The sequence below is a fragment of the Trematomus bernacchii genome, unplaced genomic scaffold, assembly GCF_902827165.1.
Source record: "Trematomus bernacchii unplaced genomic scaffold, fTreBer1.1, whole genome shotgun sequence".
NCBI classification, from domain to species: Eukaryota; Metazoa; Chordata; class Actinopteri; order Perciformes; family Nototheniidae; genus Trematomus; species Trematomus bernacchii.
The window spans coordinates 227,137-247,770 of record NW_022987739.1 but is presented as its reverse complement, the minus strand read 5'-3'; the positions used below and the strand labels follow the sequence as shown (position 1 = coordinate 247,770).

Below are 20,634 nucleotides of genomic sequence, written 5' to 3'. Positions count from 1 at the left end.
AAAAAAGAAAAAGGAGGTGGAGCTAATGCCTGATCAGAATTCTACCAGCAGAAACTCAGCTAAATGCTGCCATGATGAAACTCCATATCATGTTCCAAACCACATCAAGGATTATCTCTGAAACAGCATGGAGCTCAAACTCTTTCTCTCTCAGGTTTACCACAAGGTGAGTTCCTTCTTATTTCCTGCTTCTTCACACATGCTCTCCAGTACAGGTTAGCTCTGAGTGTTAGCATGCTAATGTAAACACAGACCATATTACTTCCAGAACACGTCTCATTGTTTCTGACAGCAACGTTTCTGATTGGCCCGTTGGTGTAAAGCCCGCCCACAATTTAGTAATGCCGTCATGACGCAGCAAATCTGGATCAGCTCCGTTGTTCCCTCGTTTTTAGAGATGTGGGTACGGAGGAAAAGAGAGAGGGTTTTGTTTCCTGACACTTTGTGAGTCTCCTGACACACCGGGGACACATAGGGACACACCGGGGACACATAGGGACACACCGGGGACACATAGGGACACACCGGGGACACATAGGGACACACCGGGGACACATGGTGATGTAGAAAAGACATCAGAAAGTGACTTTTGCATGATAGGAGACCTTTAATCTCAGAGATGATGTAGAAACAATCCATTGATAATCTGGGACTTTAACTTTGATCAGATGTTTAACAACTCCTTCATCTCCCTCACAGTTCATCAGTACGGACAGCATCTCCACTGACTCATGGAGCACAGAGTGAGTCTGAGGAAGCTCAAACTCTCTCCCTCACACATTCACCTTCTCTTTGTTACTCTGATCAATATTCAGTCATTAGCAAAAGTGGAAAAAAAACGTTAATGTATTTTTTTCAAATTCAGAAAATGATAAACACAAACAGATGAAGTTCAGTCAGTAAACTGACCTGAGAGTCTCCAGTCTGCAGTTTGGGCTCTTTAGTCCAGAACTCAGCAGCTCCACTCCTGAACCCTTCAGAGTGTTCTCACTCAGGTCCAGATCTCTCAGATGAGAGGGGTCAGACTTCAGAGCTGAGGCCACGACTTCACAGTGAGTCTCTGAGAGTCTACAGCCAGCAAGTCTATAATAACACATAAATTACAACATGTGTTAAAAAAAGAGGAAACATAATGACCTCAAGCATTTGATGAAAAACATATTTGACAAATGTTCTGATGGAGATTCGCTGTTAGTCCATTTTATATTTAATAATATATGATAATAGAGTGTAATGTGTTGTCAGTGTGATCTGATCACAGGTCTGTGCTCCTGCTGTCACTGACTGTTACCATAGAAACAGAAATTAAATAAATCACTTGACAATATTAGAGATGTACATATTTAAATGTTAATTAATATTGAGATGTGAATGATGGATGTTTTGGTTTCTCTGAGAATCTGGAAATGTATTGTGCACACAAACACAGTTAACAAACCAATAAAGTTTCAATATTTTAACCTGAATATCATCAGATGTTCTCACTATATGAGTATTAAGACATAACTCTGGTATTGGTGGGATATGATATAGATCTTATTTTAAACTCTAATACATTGTGATAACAACGTGTGTGTGTTTAATGATAAAGGAACTACTAGAAAGTAATAATAACTGATAACTGTAAGTCCTGCTGTGTGGTGTGATCACATGCTGAGAAACCTCTAGAGTCCTTCATGTGTTTGACATGTCGCCTCCATCACTCAATATGAAGAGAGGAACGCTTCAGTTTAACTATTATTATAAATAAATAGAAGAACAGTGTTGGTTTATTTTGCTCTCAGTATTTAAACAGCAGAAATGTTATAGTGTTTATTTGAATAATTAAACTCCTGATCCACATTAGTTTATAAAGTTAATCACATCTGGACTTACTTGGCCTTCCTGCAGTTCCTCACAGCTGGAATCAGTCTCTGTTTCCCCTCCTCTGATGTTTTGTACTTGTTCAGGTCCAACTCATCCAGAACCTCTTCTGACATCTGCAGCATGTAGGCCAGAGCAGAGCAGTGGATCACAGAGAGATACTTCTCTGATCTGTTCTCTGACTTCAGGAACTCTGTGATCTCCTGATGTACTGAGTGGTCCTTCATCTCTGTCAGACAGTGGAAGATGTTGATCATCCTGTCAGGAGAGATTTTATTACTGTTCATCTCCTTCAGGTTGCTGATGGCTCTCTGGATGTCTGTGCGACCCAGCAGGCCTCCTAAGAGTCTCTTGATGATTTCTGGACGGTTGTCTGTGCGACCCAGCAGGCCTCCTAAGAGTCTCTTGATGATTTCTGGACGGTTGTCTGTGCGACCCAGCAGGCCTCCTAACAGTCTCTGGTTGGACTCCAGAGAGAGGCCGTGGAGAAAGCGGACAAACAGGTCCAGGTGGCCATTTTCACTTCTGAGGGATTTCTCCATGGCTCCCTTTAGGAAGACAGGCAGGGCTGGGTAATCCTGATCACTGTTATATCTGTTCATATAGTCCCGGTCTTTCTTCAGGAAGTCCTTCAGTACCTCTGTGTTCCTGTTGGTGTAACAGTGCAACATGTAGACTGCAGCCAGAAACTCCTGAATGCTCAGATGAACAAAGCAGTAGACTGTTTTCTGGAAGATCACTCTCTCTCTTTTGAAGATCTCTGTACAAACTCCTGAGTGCACCAAGGCCTCGGTGACACCAAGACCACAGCGCTGCAGGTCTTCTTGGTAGAACATGATGTCTCCTTTCTCCAGATGTTCAAACGCCAGCCTCCCCAGCTTCAGAAGAAGCTCCCTGTCAGCCTCCGTCAGCTGCTGTGGACTCGTCTCATGTCCCTCTTCATACTTCTGCTTCTTCCTCTTGGTCTGGACCAGCAGGAAGTGTGAGTACATGTCAGTGAGGGTCTTTGGCAGCTCTCCTCTCTGGTCTGTAGTCAACATGTGGTCCAGAACTTCAGCAGTGATCCAGCAGAAGACTGGGATCAGACACATGATGTGGAGGCTCCTGGAGCTCTTGATGTGAGAGATGATTCTGCTGGACAGGTCTTCATCACTCAATCTCCTCCTGAAGTACTCCTCCTTCTGGGCGTCAGTGAAGCCTCGTACTTCTGTTACCCTGTCCACACACTCAGGAGGGATCTGATTGGCCGCTGCAGGTCTGGAAGTTATCCAGACAAGAGCCGAGGGAAGCAGCTTCCCCCTGATGAGGTTTGTCAGCAGCACGTTGACTGAGGACTGCTGAGAGACATCAGACACAACCTCATTGTTTCTGAAGTCCAGAGAAAGTCTGCTTTCATCCAGGCCGTCAAAGATGAGCAGCACTTTGCAGACAGCCAGCTGCTCTGCTGTGACCTTCTGTAAGGTCGGATGGAAAACATGGAGCAGCCTGAGAAGACTGTACTGCTCACCTTTGATCAGGTTCAGCTCCCTGAAGGAGAGCAGGATCACCAGACTGACATCTTGGTTTCCCAAACCCTCGGCCCAGTCCAGAGTGAACTTCTGCACTGAGAAGGTTTTTCCAACTCCAGCGACTCCGTTGGTCAGGACCGCTCTGATGAGAGTCTGTTGGTCAGGTAAGGCTTTAAAGATGTCCTGGCACTTGATTGGAGTGTCATGGAGGGTCTCTTTCTTGGAAGCTGTCTCCAGCTGCCTCACCTCATGTTGGGTATTAACCTCTTCACTGAGGCCTTGTGTGATGTAGAGCTCAGTGAAGATGCTGTTGAGGAGGGTTTCACTTTCATCAGTTCCTTCAGTCACACGTTCACATCTCCTCCTCAGACTGAGCCTATGTTCATCTAAAACCTCCTGCAGACCACTCTCTGCTGGAAGAGAAGGAAACAGGAGAGAATCAGAAAATGCTTTTGAGAATATAACAATAAAACTAATAAAAACAGACTGAGTTTAAATGTTTTATAAACATTTTAATGTCTATGTTCTTCAACAGAATACCTAATAAAAAAAAAAATGAACCAGGAAGAGGAATAAGACGCTGCATGAGTTCGGCCTCTTACCTCGTACAGAGCTGGTCTGACTGGCTGTCTGCAGGCCAGCTCTGGTTCTGGATCTTTCTCCACACTGGGGACAGCAGGGGTCTCCTGATGGAGGGCGCTGCTCCCAGTATGAGGTGATGCACTGTCTGCAGAACCAGTGTCCACAGCTGGTAGAGACTGGATCCTTCAGGACGTCCTGACACAGAGCACAGCTGGACAGCTGCTCCTCCACAGGAACACCACTCTTCCTCTTCCCTCTGTGGAGAGGAACACATCCTTTATAGCACTTTACTTCAGAGGGGCTGATTCTCACCAAAGGTACAACAAGGGGGCACATTCTAGTTTGATATTTAAAAAAAGGTCTATATAATATATACCCTTGTGATCAGGTATAGCTTACAATTCACATGATCATAAAACCAAAGAGCATCCTGTCTGGATTCATCACCCAGAGGAGCACATGTTCCCTGTATCTACACACACAGCTGTATTAACCTGGTACACTATATAAACCCAACTTGCATAGAATCTGATGTGAATTAATATAAATAAACATATGGAAAGGATGCCTGAATAAAAACAGAATGATACTGATGTGTAAAAAGCCTGAGTTAATGCTTTGTCAGGTCTGTCTCCAACACAACGAGCATAACATTTCTTTCCTTTTTTTTCTCTGAAGAGATGGGTTTGATTAAAGCTAGGCTAACATTATCTCTGGGATCTGGGTCTTCGTATTGACTCTACATGTGATTTCACAAAACACTGTTTTATCTGCTAATGCTAAACACAACCAGCTCACCAGGTTATCACTATTATGAATACACATCTTAAAAAGACATATCATAGATATGCCCAAGTAGTTAAATAATGTTTTGGACAATATATACATGTATCGTTTTTAAATCAGTATTTATCAATATTGTTGCTATTTAAAACCATTGTATACACAGATACAATGATAATATAATTGCATATTGAAATATCCTTAGATAATGTTAGCTTACTCTGCTGCGTTTTCCCTTCACAAACTGCTCACATGATATCATTAAAGAACAGTTTGATATATTAGATTACATCAAAACTGGATCCTCTTCAGGTCAGTTTACAGGAGAGACTCTTACTTTGTGTCTGAGGGTCCAGGTTCATTACTGAAGTATGGAGGTTCCCCTATAGACCAGTCACTCATCAGAGACCACATGGAGACCGTAGACCCTGCTCTCTGTCTGTGGAAACAACACATGTTTAAACATCATTAGTTCATTTAAAGAGCAGCTTTTGATCTATGACTGTTCACCTTATGAAAGATCTTTAGAGTTGTTGAGTCGTGATTGTGGGTTTCTGTTGTTCAAATTAATTCGAGTGTGAAACGTTTTACATATTTGCATTTTATTTGCTTAATTTAACACAAAGTCCAACATGTAGAGTGTGAGGATGATTTCACTAGTAGATTATTTACTATCTCTGATGATGACAAGAAGCAAGAGATCAATTCAACTTTGTTAATGTTCTCTACTGGGTTTCATTAAACAGTTTAGATGATCAGATACCAACAAACTGGATCCTCTTCAGGTCAGTTTACAGTGGAGACTCTTACTTTGTGTCTGAGGGTCCAGGTTCATTACTGAAGAGTGGAGGTCTCTCCATAGACCGGTCACTCTTCAGAGACAGACCGCTGGAGACTGAAGATTTGTCCTCTTCCTCTTCTTTTACATCACTCATCTTCTCCAGTCTGAGAGATAAACCAGTAACACACACACACACACACACACACACACACACACACACACACACACACACACACACACACACACACACACACACACACACACACACACACACACACACACACACACACACACACACACACACACACCTTACATTTTGACTGCGCTGGGCTGTCACATGTTATGTAACTCTGACTAATCAGAAAACAGGAAATAATAAAAGTGTACAACACTTGCAGAAGTCTCATTGGACTCTAGGACGCAGATTTAACTAAGTTATTTTCTGACATCCAGTTTGACAGAGTAAATAATGAATGTGTTATTAAAAAGCAGATCCTGGTGTTAACACTCACCTGTTGTTCTCCTCCTGACGAGCTGTAAAATGGCGTCTGGCAGTCTGACATCATACTTGGACTTTCACACCTTCACCTGTCTGCAGCTCCTCCCTCTGATTCATAACCAGCCTTATCAGCTGAACCAGTTCACATACATCACTTTGTTCAGTGAGATAGAAAAAGACATGCAGCTAAAAACAAGCTCCACAAAGTTATCAAAAGGACACAACATCCACACATCATCGTCCATAGGATATAATTCAATCTGCTTTATATAACAAACAATGAACAGCGACTTAAATAAAAACACAAGGCTAAATTTAACTAATTTACAAGATGTGCCAAAATCAGGGCTGAAATAGAGATTTCTCCTCTAGCAAGTGTTTTAAATAGGAGGAAAAGTGTTTTAAATATGGGCAGAGAAACAGGAGAGAATCAGGCTGCAGCACCTCACTGAAAAGGGTTTTAAATAGGAGGAAAGTGTGCAGGGATGCTCAAATGTGTGTTCATGGTAATACTGATTAAAAATCATTTATAGTGCAGAAAGTATTTTAAAAGGGAGAAAAACTATTTTAAATGGCTTAAAAAGCACCAAGTGATTTAAGTGCAGTTCCAAGATTCCCCACAGGAGGGCTTCAGGGAGCGCATCACCCAACATGAGCACAGTGCATTAACAGTAGAAAATACGATTAAAAAAAGGCAAATCAATTGATTTAAAGTGCAGGGAGGCTCCGCACCAGACACAGGTGCATTCCTACATCCCCACAATAGTGACACTGATGGTTTAAAGTCGTCTCTGCGGGGAACAGAGTGCTAAAAGTCTGATAACAGTGTGGTAAAAGTCTGATTGTTTCAGAGACCCATAGTAATGATACAATAAACCATTTACATCTAAAAGTATTGATTAAAATTCATTTTTATGGGGAAAAGTGCAGATGAGGTATTTTTGGTATTTTGGGCAAAACACTTCACCCAACCCTGTATATATATATATATGCCGTTAAAAACTGCAATAGATACCTGGCTGCTAAATCCTCAGAACTGTTACAGGATGTGTATTTTGTAAATTGTATAACTTTTTATTTTATTATATTTTTTTATCATATAACTTTTTTTTTACTTCAAATACTTTTTTTTGCATGTAATATATGTAACATTAAGCTATCAGTGGCTCTTTTCTGCTGTAACAACGTACATGTCCCCTCTGTGGGACTAATAGAGAGGCGAAGTCCCTCCCCTTCCGGTGGGACTCATGGGACCTTATTTCGGTTTGTATTGAAGTCAATGGAGAGAGAAAGATTATCTTTCGATCCCGTTTGAAATGTGCCACGAATTACACATGTGATGTTTGTCAATCTTAAATAATAATTTCCATGTCAAAAAAGTCACAGTTTGTCGTAAAACTGTTGAAATATAAGACTATGAAAAATACGCAACTAGAAAGACTACAAATCCCAGAATCCCGGTCCCGCATGCTGGCTCTTACGAACCGACTAACTCCCCTTGTGTGTATGTACAGCTCTCAATATGCCCAGACTTGGAGTGATTTTCACCTCTTTTAATACTTTTCGCCTCATTCTGAAAGAAAGAAGTGAAATGTGCCAACGTGACGGCCGTCTTGGTGTGTGGTGCGAGACGGGAGATGTAGTTCATTGAGCGGTTTCACACAAAAAAAGTGTTACTTCACAGTTTTACGACACATTTTTATTTTTTTGACTTGTAAAATTATCTTTTAAAAGGGACTTCGCCTCTCTATAAAGGTTTTCTGATTCTGATCTGATTCTGAACTACGATGCTCAACAGCTCGCTTAACGGAACTTTGACGCTGGTATCAGTTTGGTTTCCCAACAATCACGGGAGTATTGTGTATAGAAAGTGTTGAGTTATATTTCTAGCGCTACCTTACATCCATGAAGGCAACATGACAGAGGGAGGGCTGTCACTCAGGATGCAAAACTACTCTTTGGTAAGCCCCCCCCAAGCAACATCAGGGCCAAAAGTTTGAAAGCGAAAAAAACGGTGAAACCTGAAAAAACAAGATTTGAAACTGAAAAAATAATTGTTTGGAATCTGAAAACGGAAAATCTGCAACTGAAAAAAAGAAGGATTCAAATATCAAAATATGTATAAAAGGAGTGGAGCTGTCTTTTTATGAAAAGTAATTAAGCTCGCTCCGACTTCTTTCTCTTTTTTTTTTATCGAAAAAAGCTAACTATTCAGTCAGACAGCAATTTATTATAAAAGTAAAACAAGTGCAATTTCAAGCACTTTAACCAAAATGCAAGCACTTTATCCAAAATCCAAGCACTTTTCAAACCTTGAAAACACCACATGAAATTTCAAGCATTTTCAAGGATTTCCAGCACCCGTACGAACCCTGCACTATATTGTCGTTATCACTATGGCCACTCTATTACTACCTTTACCAAAACTTGACCTCGTTAGCAATTTCAAACAGATGAGAGGGGAATTTTACTGTTGTCCACTTTCCTAATGTAACTTCTTACCCCATAAATGTCAGAGAATGAGAAGGACAGTTCTACCTGAACCCACTAAAACTGGCCCTTTGAAACCATTTTGAATGATGATCTCGGGTATGGCATAGAATCTCAGAGTTTCCAAATAGGAAGTCCGACCTCAGGGGGCGTTCCAGTTGAAATTTACGACTAGGAACTCAGATATTCCCACTTCCCAGTACAACTGGAATGCACCAAATATCTCCACGCTAGCATTTGAATCCCCCAGTCAGAGCTGGTGGATGATGCCAGGGAAAAGGAAGTTTGGGAACCTTTGCTGGGACTGCTTTCCCCCGCAACCTGACTCCGGTTCAGCGGTTTGACGATGGATGGATGGAAACATCTAAGAAAAAAAAAAGAATAACTCTGGACACAACACTTAAAAATATAACCCACAATACTTTATTGCCGTTAATGTCACTGGACAAAAGTTTACAATATGATGTGAATCACTCTAATTTTACAGACTGCCATTTGGTGTTATACATCTTTGGTTTTTGCAAATTCAGGATATTAAAAAATGTTCCATGATTGATTTATTGATTGTCAGTTGGTAGGCGTGATGTGACTGCATGATTGTCATTTCAGCTTTTTGGTGAACATTCGAGCAGAAACAGTCTTCTTAATTTTCTATAAAACACAGATTTTTAAATGCAAACAGATGGAGATGACAGTATTGTTTCAAGTCACACTGAAGCTGAGAAGCACACGCAACACAACGCCTTTTTTAAAACATAGTGGCAAATAAAGGAAAAATTACAAACTGACATTAACGATACAAAGTATAGAAAAGGGTTCCCAGGTTAGAAACATGGTTATGTATTACACACATTAAAGGCTGTGGGGCAGTGCAGCAACATTGACTGTAAAGATTTAGCACCATAGATCCTAAATGGAGATATTATGGCATTGTACAGACAGTGTAAGCTTGTATGAGATAATAAATGGGAATGTTTATTATTATTAAGTCCGTTTTACATGTAACCTTGGTGGTGGCTGATTGACAGTGGTTTCAAACAATACAGACAGTTTTTGTCTCAACAAAAAAAGTCAACACACTTAAAAGGCCTTCATCTTACTGTGAGTATTTGGTTTGGCAGCCTTGACATTGGAAAACAAAAACATCTACATTTTACTTAAAAATATACAATTTAATTTTCAAGAAGCAAGTTTGATAATATTGTTTTTTCAGCATTGAGACAATACAAAAGACAGACATACACAACAATAAATCCTAAAAAAAGAATAAGTCATTTTTGCAATCCAGATTCAAGACTGCACTTTGTACAGAGTACGAGATGGTATTATCTAGCACCTTTTTCCTCCTCGAGAGAAAAACAAATCATGAGAAATGAAAGATGACCTGCTTGATATTTGGTTTCTTTATGAGGTTTGGTGTTTACCTGTGTGCGTGCCCTTACGCTGTAAAACACTACCTTTAGTTACAGCTTAGGTTATCATGTCATGGGTCTTTGAGGCTGCAGTCAGCTGTGTTGTAAACGAGGTTAAGAAAGCTCACGGTAAAGTAAAAGAAGTCCACTTCTAATCGAGTTCTGCTCTATAGAGTGGTGCAGTTGACTTATCTTGTCGGCTAACACGGAAATTAGCATTACAAGGGCTCCCTTAACAAAAAGCAATGGGATTCTTCCATTGGATTTTGGAATATCCCAGCAAATAAGAACGGTGGACACTACACGTTTCGTACTCTCCATAACACGTGTTTTATTAATTTCAAAGGTACTAAGCTAATGTTAGGCTAAAACAAGCTACAGCAGGGTAACATCACTTCCCGTAACCACCGCTAAGCTAACTGCGGCTAATGTTTGGCGTGATGACACCCTCCATATATAAACACCTATTGTATTTAATTTCAAGGGTCAAAAGCCAGAAGTAAAAAGCTAATGTTAGGCTAAAACAAGCTACAGAACGTCACCACCGCTAAGCTAACGGCGGCTAATGTTCGGCGTGTTGACGTTTGGTTCCCATTTAGCCACTTGTTAGCAAACGCCGTTCTTAAGCTACATATACACTTCAGATATTCACCAATTGGGTATTTACTGACCTATTTTATGTTGTACAACAAAATGTGAAAATCTCTTTAGATTTTGTTAACCACATATCTTATTTCAGGCATCTGACCAAAATCACGAGGGAAGCAAACGTTGTAAAATGCTGACTCATTTCCTGGTTTGAAGGGCTCATTCCTGCACCACTCTATTCTCCTGTAGCTTTTATGTTTAGGAGTTTTTTTTAAATGCAGAACCGGGAGAAGCTTTCAACAAGGGGAAAAGACTCTGACCTTAAAGAAAAAGCTGTCTCTCAGGTCCAAAATCAGTGCTCCTGAAGTCTTAATCCCTACGAGATAAACACAAACATGACCTGATCTATCTTTTTCTCTATGAGCTACTAACTGGTGTTTATTCCCTGCTCACGATGGATCCTGAGCGACACTAGCACCCTCTTTTGTTTCAAATTCTGCATCGCAGCACGGTGTCCGCACTGGCTGAGAAGCACTGAGGTAACCAAACATGACCGCACACACACGCAAACACGCTAATCCCTGCTTGACAAAAGTCGGCTACGTCAGAGTAGCTCGCTGAAAGTGGGTTTTCATACGGCTATAAAACAGACCTGCTATGGACTGAAGAACCTGAAATGCTGTGTAAATGTTGCAGTCCTTCGTGTTAACATTTTTCAAACAGCACAAATACATTAAATGACACACTACAATACTGAAAGGGGCGGACGTGACGAACATTGTTCCCCAGTGTTGTGAATTATTTTTACCAAGATCACAGAGAGGTGAGAAAGTCCTTGGACCACCCGACCCCTTATACTTATAATTTTGGCATTTAGACCGTTTTTGGCTGCTCTCTGCACTTATTTTCTTGTACTGCTTGTGTACAAAAGTGCTTCATGGATTTTTTAACCATTATTTTGTCTTTATCAGGGTGCTACGGTCCAAACACTGATCACCTCTCTGCTTTCTCCTCCACCGGTTCTCAGTGGAGTGCTGGGTCAACTACAAGTGGAGGGGCGCATGAGGAAGTGTAGTCAAAAAACATGAACATATAATAACAAAAACAGTAACAAAGTGGTGGTAGAGTTGGGCTGATTGACTCAGTCTTTCGTAGCCCTTGATGCAGGTGGGGGTGCTCCTGCAGGGGGGAGGAGTTATCGGAGAAAAAGGGGTGGAAGGGAAGGTTAGAGGCTTTTAGGAATCAGTCCAGGACAGGATGGTGAGCGCACTCTGGGCTCAGTGCAGGTGGATGAGGAGCTTGATGCGCAGGGCGTCTCCTATCTCCCCTCGTAGGTAGTCAGTGTCGTGCTGCTCCTCCAGCTGGTGGAGTCTGCGGGGCCCGAAGAGCCTCAGGCTGGCGATCTCCAGCCGGTAGGATCCCGCGGGGGGCGCCCTCTTGGCGAGCCGGAGCACGCTCTTGCCGTCGCGTCGCTCCAGCAGGCGGAAGTGTTCGTTGGTGTTCCCGTGAGTGATGACGTAGCGGACGTGGTGCTCCAGAGGCTCCAGGGCCGGCAGGAGCTCCAGCAGAGGCTCCTTGTTGAGCAGCGAGGACAGAGTGAGGTTCATGGGGATCGGGCCCTGCGTGTCGATGCTGGCCATGCTCACTTCTGGCTCCTGGAGGATGAGGACAGAGGAACATTAATTATTAATATCATTGTATATTTTTTTTACGTTTATATATGTTTATTTATGAGTTACTTTTAACAACAAGGCAATTCACAGTGTCTTACAAAACAAAAGTACCTTTATATTTCTCTAATTATACTTTATTCTTTATTGAGTTTTTCCTTGACACCCACAAATAAAGATATTAACAATGAGTGAATAAGACATGTACAAATGAGTTGGCAATCCATGTATAATATACAACATTTTACTTACTAATACGTAACCAACCAAGTTACTCTTCTCTTTTTAAAATCTCCCTTAATATGATTATTTTTTATATTAAAGAATGGTGTTTTCATTTTTTCTTTAAATTGTATTTGTGATTTTTCATTGAATTTCTTCTTATTATTTTATTTTAATTATACATTATTTTTAATTTACTATTCTTTTCACATAAGAAAAAAAAAATGCTAACGGATTTAATTAATATGATACGGCACGTTTCTTTGTTTGTCTGTTTGTTGTATGTAAAACCATTTATTTTAAACAGACTACATGTATGGACAAAAGTCAATCGAAAAAAGTTAAAATAAATAAGGACCAAAAGCTGGAAGAAGATTTTCAACTTATGTAAATGTTGCAATAATACAGTGTTACATTTTACAGGATATTGTGCGGGTTTGTGTGTAAAATATGGTGTATTTAAATTCTTAATAAAATCATAGGCAGTTTGTACCTCGTTGAGTTCGTTTCCGTCAGTGTGGCGTCTGTGGCGTCCGTTCTTGGCTCCTCCTCCTGCTCCTGCTCCGTTGATCTTACACTCGTAGCACGCCTCGGGAGACAGACTGTCCTCGTCATCGCCCTCCGTGACATGTCCCGGGAAACCTGAGCCGCTCATACAGTGACTGGAAGAAACAATGAGATGATGTTTAGTAACAGGGAAGGAAATACATTTTAAATTAATTCATCACTACTCTCAGCATACCATAACCTATTGCAACGTACTGTATTGCCTTGTATCTTATTGTATCACATCTCATTGTAATATCATATCGTATCATATTGCATACTATCGTATCATATCGCATCGTATCGCATCGCATACTGTAGTATCGTAAAGTTTTGTATAATACCGCCTTGTATTGTATTGTATCAATTTGTATAGCATTGCCTCGTATTGTATGGCATTGTTTCCTATTGTATCGTATCGTTTTGTTGTATCATATTGTATCATATTGCATACTATCATATCATATCGCATAGTATCGCATAGTATCACCTACTGTAGTATTGCATAGTATCGCATAGTATCGCATAGTATCGCATAGTTTTGTATAGTTTCATACCGCCTCGTATTGTATTGTATAGTATTGTATTGTATCGTATCACTTTGTATCATCTCATATGGTATTGTATCGCATTGTTTCCTATTGTATTGTATCACTTTGTATCATCTCATATGGTATTGTATCGCATTGTTTCCTATTGTATTGTATCACTTTGTATAGCATCGCCTCATATTGTTTTGGTTTGGTAACTTATGGTACTGTTTGTAACGCTCGTATCCTATAGTTTCATATGGTATGGTATCGCTTTGTGTCGTATAGTCTCATATCGTATCTTAAACTTATTGAAAATGAATTACTGCAATAACTCAGCACTGCATTGTACCATAACGTATAGCATCGTACTGTATTGTATCGCATCTCATAGTATCGTATCGTTTTGTATCATCTCTTATTGTATCGTCCCATACAGTATACTATTGTATTGAATTGCATAATTTGGTATCGTATTGTATCATATTGTATCGCATCGCCTTGTATCGTATGGCATGGTATGGCATGGTATGGCATGGTATGGCATGGTATGGCATGGTATGGCATGGTATGGTATGGTATCATATGGTATCATGTGGTATCGTATGGTATCGTTTTGAATTGCATCATCTCATATCCTATCGTATTGTAAAGTATCGTAACGTATGCTATAGTATGTTATCGTTTTGTATCGTATAATCTCAGATCGTATCTTATCATACCATGGTATATCGTATCGTACCACATCGTCTCCTATCTTATTATTACGTATCATATGTGTCCCCTCACCCCTGTCCGGCCCTGTAGAAGCCCCCGGGGCAGCCGCACTGATACCCTCCGTCGGTGTTGGAGCAGCCGTAGATGCAGGGGTTGGAGCTGCTGCCGCTGCACTCGTTCACGTCCTGGCAGCCGCTGCCGCCCTGCTCGAAGTCAAAGCCGGAGGGACACACACACTTAAAGCTGCCCAATGTGTTGTAGCAGGAGGCGGAGCCACACACTGATGCTCCCTGACACTCGTTCTCATCTGAAGGGGGAAAAGTGCAGAGACAGAAGATGAGAATGTGTACGAGACAAATATGGTGTTATTCTTCCATTCAAGATAAGTGAGTTCAAGTATTTAATCCTGCATACAGCATAAATCAAATTGATAGGCTTATGCAAGAGGCCTTTTTAATATTTGTCATTACTTGTCACTTAAAAAAATTAATCATACAAATACTGGTATCACAACATGTTTCCGATAAATAATTTTTTTCTGTGGGATAACTGTCGATCAAATATATATCGCGAATATTTTGTATCAAGAATCAAGTTGTGAATTGATTCAAATGTCGATTTTTTTTAATAAATCGGTTTTCCTCCACCCTTAATGCCTTGTAACAAACTAACTAAACTAATTAAGTGTTAGATAAAACCAGATCAATCAAGATATATATTTATTTTGAGAAATGGTTATTACATTATTCCTCAAAGATAAGAATTTTCCTTAATCACTTTACACTAATAACTTAAGGAGACATCATATTTTTACATACATTATGGAACAATTTATAACTTAACATATTGCTGCAGTCTTAAAATAAGCCTTGAGCCCCAGGTCCTTTATTAACAGGACAAACTCCCAGAATGCATCAGTGTGACTCACCCACGCACTGGTTCCACTGGTAGTGCTGCACATAGCCCTGAGGACAGCCGCAGCGGAAACCTCCCATCATGTTCTGACAGCCGTGCTGGCAGCGGTGGTTACTGCCACACTCGTCCACATCTGAGCAAAATGAAAATACACTTTTAATCTCTAATGTCAGTGCAAACACTCATTTCTGCCAAATCAAAAACACCAGAAACTTGTCAACGTTCCCATGACTTTGGAATTAAAAATGACATTGCTACTACTTGTACTTTCTCTAGGATAAAGTATGCTCACTAGCCCCTTGATCTGTATCTTCAGTGTCCCTGAAGGATTGACCTGTTTCACTGCAAATGAGATCAAAAATATTGCCTCTCTTTTAACCTGCGGGCATCATTTGCTTCTATTTAAAATACTTAATGTCCTTCATATACTTAAGAGAGCATGAATTACAATATAAGGGGTTGCTCCAATACGTTTGATAAAACTTATCCTATTCTCTCTTTTATTAATTGTATTCCTTCTTAGGAAAATTGACAGGACTTTTTTTGGTAAACTATTTTCCACAGTAAACAAAATGTATTTCTATGTGCAGACGAGACTGGTTGAATTTAATGTTGTGATAAAAGGTGTCTTCATTGATTGTAGGGAGGCATGTGGTGCAGTGGGTTGTGCGTTGGTGTTCGGGTCAGGGGGGGTCACAGGTTCAAACCCCACTGCAGTCAGCATGTCGTTGTGTCCCTGAGACACTTCACCCCAAATTGCTCCTGTGGGGATTGCCCACAGTATTGAGTATGTAAGTCGCTTTGGATAAAAGCGTCTAACAAGTGACATGTCATGTAATGTAATGATTGTCTGTGTGATTGCCCGATCAACATTCTCTTATATTTCAGTTATTTAATTCATTTCATATATATTTTAGTTTGTTTAGTTTTTTGTCAATGGGATCTATTTAGGCCAAGCTCGTATACCGTGGTCTCGCGTTACCAAACGTCTACTTTCAGACAGTTATAAGTTGTTTCTTGACAACCCAAAAAAGATACATGTAGAAGAACAAAAACGGACCTTGTGTGACAGATCTTCCTTCAGCGTGTACTCACCCTCACACTCCACGCCGGTGCCGTCCAGGGAGAAACCTTTAGAGCATTCACAGTTGAAGCTGCCGGGCGTGTTGACGCAGGCAGCTCTGGTTCCACACGCCGTGTTCTGAGCAGAGCACTCATTGTTGTCTGCAAACAGGAGGAGAAAAACACATTAAATATGCTACATTTGTCCCTCTTTAGACATTATTTCAGTGCAGGCCATCACTGATGCACTCACCGATGCAGGCCGTCTGGTGCTGGGTGAAGCCGGGGGGGCACTTGCAGGTGAAGCCTCCGATGGTGTTCACACACAGGAACTGGCAGTTATGTTGCTTTGACGAACATTCATCAATATCTGAGAGGGATACAAGAAAACACTTAATATCTGTCAAAACCAAAAAACTAGGCTAAAAAGCGATAAAGCTTGTTTATAGAAATTATGAGAGCAATATTACGTCTGTAGTGTTAAGGGCAACAATACTGAGTACTAAGTATGAAAGATTGTGTATATTAGAATACATATGGTGTTGTATTCATTAATGAATATACTGTTAAACACCTGCACTTTTGAAAGAACATCCATAACATTCATCTGTTTGCAATCTATTATATCATATTCCAATTAGTATATAGACTCTCCTTGTACTATTTCTATTCTAATTGATTTGTATTTACTTGCACTATTTTATCTGTTTTATTGTGTTGCACTGTTGGAGGAGCCTGTGACCTAATACTTTCATTGATATATCTACACTGTAGCTATGTACACATGACAATAAAAGCCTTGAATCTTGAAAAGACTTACTTTGATGGCAAAGTAAGTCTGTTAAAAAGCCTGATGTTGAATGCATCTTTCACTGAAGCTTCCTCTGTGCCTGGTCAGCACATCCTGGAGTGTGTGAAGCCTCTAAATCAGGGGTGTCCAAACTACGGCCCGGGGGCCAAATGCGGCCCGCGGACCATTTTGAATCGGCACTCAGCAAATTCGAAAAGTATAATGGAATACGGCCCACAAATGAAACTTGCGCTTGTCTTATATTGTACTTCTTAAATATATATGTACAACTATATTACACAGTAGTATTCATGTATTAATAAGCCCACTTTTCAAATAAATTCACTCAATTAAAGTTGGAAACATTTTCTAACAAATCTTAGTTGATACGAAAAAGCCCAATAACTTATTTACATAACAAGCTTGAAATACACCCTTCATATTTCCTCTTATTATAATCAATCTGAAGCTTCTGTTTTAAGGAATGAGCTACCAACAAAATAAATGAAACCTTATGGAGAGCTGTGATGTAGGCTGTTTTTTTCTTAAAGCATTTTCAAGTATCAAGAATAATTTACCTACATTTGATTGACTTTTCCAACTTATAACTGAGCTTATGAGGCAATATACCTCACCTCTAGTGAGTGGCCCAGCCCTTCGTATATTGGTCTGTATGTGGCCCTCTGTGAAAAAAGTTTGGACACCCCTGCTCTAAACAGTCAACACACACACATCCAGAGTCCTCCTACCTTTGCAGGTCTTCCCGTCCGGCTGCATGCTGTATCCTCGGGGGCAGGAGCACAGGTAGCTGCCCTCTGTGTTCTTACACAGGAAGTTACAGGGCTTGGGAGACAGAGCACATTCGTCCATATCTGGAAAATACGAACAGGGGGAAATATTCAGTATGTGTCAAGCCAAACCAGATGCATTTGAAACCAGAGTGACTGATAGTAAGATGTGGCTCGTACCGATGCAGGAGGTGGATGTGTAGTCGGTCTTGTATCCCACGTTGCAGTGACAGTGGAAGGATCCGATGGCGTTGATGCACTGACCGTTACGACACAGATCTGGCATCACCGTGCACTCGTTGATGTCTGAGGTACAGAGACGTTAGAGACAGGGATAAGAAAGGTACTCATTGTAATAAGGCCACACCTCAGGCCATTATGATTATAATGTATTATTCTTATTAATTTTCTCTCTGTGCTTTTATTTAAGTAATTGGTATGTAAGCTGAGATATACATAGATATCTTGCTACATGATTAAAGTGAGATTATTGTCACCCATGGAGAGATGTATGTTATATGCGCAGTAACTATTTGAGTACGTATGCAGGTGTATGTTGTATGTATGCATGTTATGTCTGAATGTTTACAAAAATGACAATAAAAAGATTATAAATAAATAAAAAGAAAGGTACTCACTGACACTTAGAGCAACAATCTTGTTTCTTTAACATAGTATCAACCATTTTTCATGTAGCTGCATTAAACTTAATGTGCCCTAATTTATGTTCCCTTTCACAGGTACATGTATTTTAATGCTTTGTATTTAGTTATCGTAATATTGCGGTCATGCACAATTACTTTTTGATTTACCACTAGACCCACTGTTTAACATTATAGGAGCAATGATGGAGCTACTGAATGGAAAAGAGAAAGGCTTACCTGCTGCATATTATTTTATCTGTGGCACAAAAACCAAATGAACCCATATGTTAAGGCTCTGATTTATTTCCGTTTGCCAAAAAGCTATTTTTTCCTTCTATTTTTCCTTTCTATTTGAGTGCACGTGATGCCAATTTTCTAGTTTGTTTGCGCAACTGTACTTGACTAGAAAAATTAAAAACAGAAAAAGCAGCTTTTGATAGTTTAAATCAGGGGGTCGGCAACCTTTTTGATATGAAGTGCCATTCAAAAAATGTTTTGTGATCAGTGTGCCGGCGATCGTGAACTGTCAAAGGGGGGACTGAAGAGCTCGACACTCGTGAACTGCCAACAGGAGGGCGGGGGGAGCCTCGCTGCGGGGAAGCAGTGCGTGGAACTCTTTCACACCTGTCAGCGCAACTTACATGATGCGGTTTAAACAAATTAAAATAATTGGTTTAAACGGCGTAATAATAATGACGACCGTCCGTTCTGTGATTCTCCAGAACACACAGATGGCCAGTCCGCCCCTGTGTAGCATGTTATTTCCGATGAGAGATGAGCAGATCGCCACTGGGCTCTCAACTAAAGACACAGCCACGCAAAAACTGCGGCATTTGGACAGCTCCTTATGGGTAGCTTACTGCAATTTGTGAAGTGCCGGCGCGCTCCCGCAGCGCTACACCCCTGATCGTTTCACCACGGAGGAAAGCAGCAGTAAGTCGACTGGAGTTAAAGAGAGCGGGGCTGCGTTGCGTGCATGGCTTCCTTCTGCAGGTAACGGGGAGACGCGCTCTGGCGGCGGTCTCGTTCAGGATCCGAAAATACAATTTAAATATTTTGCACCCTTATTCCACTTATTGCTAGTGTGCCACCGTAACCAGTGGTTGCCGACCCCTGGTTTAAATGTACATAAGTAACAATACAAAAAAAACGATTGTTGTGATGGATATATAAACCGCAATAAACCGTATTTAATTTTGTCTTTATTTACATTATTTAATCCCATATTCTATTGACATGTATAGACTTTTTGCACTACTTTTTATTTTGTATTTTTGTATTTTAATATATATGTTGCATTGTTGGAGGAGCTCAGGTCAGAAGAATTTCATTACCATTTCTACACTGTAGCTTTGTGCATATGACAATAAAACCTTTGAATGTTGAATCTTGAAATGGGTAAATAAAGAAGCAGAAACAATATGAAGATTTTGTTTTGTTCAGATCAGTGTGTACCACGGTGCCCCTCACCTCTGCCGTCGGTGGTGTATCCGGGTCCGAGCGGGCACATCCTCTTGTACTGCATGGTGCCGGGCAGCGGGCACAGCTCGCACTGAGACCCCCAGCCCCTCCCTGTGTTGCAGCAGCACTCAGACTTAGTCACACTGTTCCTGTTGGTGGCCGACTGCTGGCACATGATCTGCAGAACCTCCGTGAAGCAGAAGCCCTTTCTGTTGTCTGCAGGCCAGGAAGACAGGACATGGAAGGGAAGACAGTATGTTAATAATACAAAAGTGAATTCTTTATGTAATAAATACCACTTACCCCTCCATCCCCCCTCTCCCCCCTGCCCCCACTGGACTATAACTCCCCCACACACTCAGACACTCAAATCCAGCACCAGACACTTTTTACACTGCTATGGACAATATTGCAATAATTCACATTCGATGGACAATCTTGCACTAATATTTATTTTTGCACATTCGACAATCTGCACTAATGTACATTCTCAAAATATTGAAGTGACTGTTATTTTGTATATATTGGTTGTTGTGTTTCTGTTTAGGTCTTAATGTGTGCACATGTAAAAATGTGTCTTTGACTGTGTATATATATACATATTTGTATACATATCTCTCTGTCTACTCTGTACACACAAACTGGAAGATTGACAATAAAGTTGACTTTGACTTTTGACTTATAATGTGTAACAACCAGAGATGGGAAAAGTACGCACATTCTTTACTCAAGTACAAGTACAGATACTCGTGTTTAAAAATACTCTGATAAAAGTAGAAGTAC

The 20,634-nt window shown here is 40.6% G+C and overlaps 2 protein-coding genes and 1 long non-coding RNA gene across 3 annotated transcripts in view; 1 reads left to right on the top strand and 2 right to left on the bottom strand.

Moving 5' to 3' along the window:
- LOC117496148 (NLR family CARD domain-containing protein 3-like) overlaps positions 1 to 20,634 on the top strand; it is a gene marked incomplete at its 3' end in the record, with an annotated part of 682,747 nt that overhangs the window by 456,359 nt on the left and 205,754 nt on the right. The window lies entirely within an intron of this gene.
- On the bottom strand, positions 4,151 to 5,584 carry LOC117495660. The gene is made up of 3 exons (XR_004557204.1): positions 5,547 to 5,584; positions 5,074 to 5,175; positions 4,151 to 4,209 (listed from the first exon to the last, which is right to left on the bottom strand). It is a non-coding gene; the product is annotated as an uncharacterized LOC117495660 (long non-coding RNA).
- The window catches only part of fbn2b (fibrillin 2b), a 109,264-nt gene continuing 97,536 nt past the window's right edge, over positions 8,907 to 20,634 (bottom strand). The window contains 9 exon segments of the mRNA XM_034147073.1: positions 8,907 to 12,161; positions 12,892 to 13,060; positions 14,264 to 14,498; positions 15,120 to 15,239; positions 16,202 to 16,330; positions 16,422 to 16,538; positions 17,708 to 17,830; positions 17,927 to 18,052; positions 19,861 to 20,067. Coding sequence (XP_034002964.1) covers positions 11,784 to 12,161; positions 12,892 to 13,060; positions 14,264 to 14,498; positions 15,120 to 15,239; positions 16,202 to 16,330; positions 16,422 to 16,538; positions 17,708 to 17,830; positions 17,927 to 18,052; positions 19,861 to 20,067 — 1,604 coding nt within the window. The 3' untranslated portion in view covers positions 8,907 to 11,783.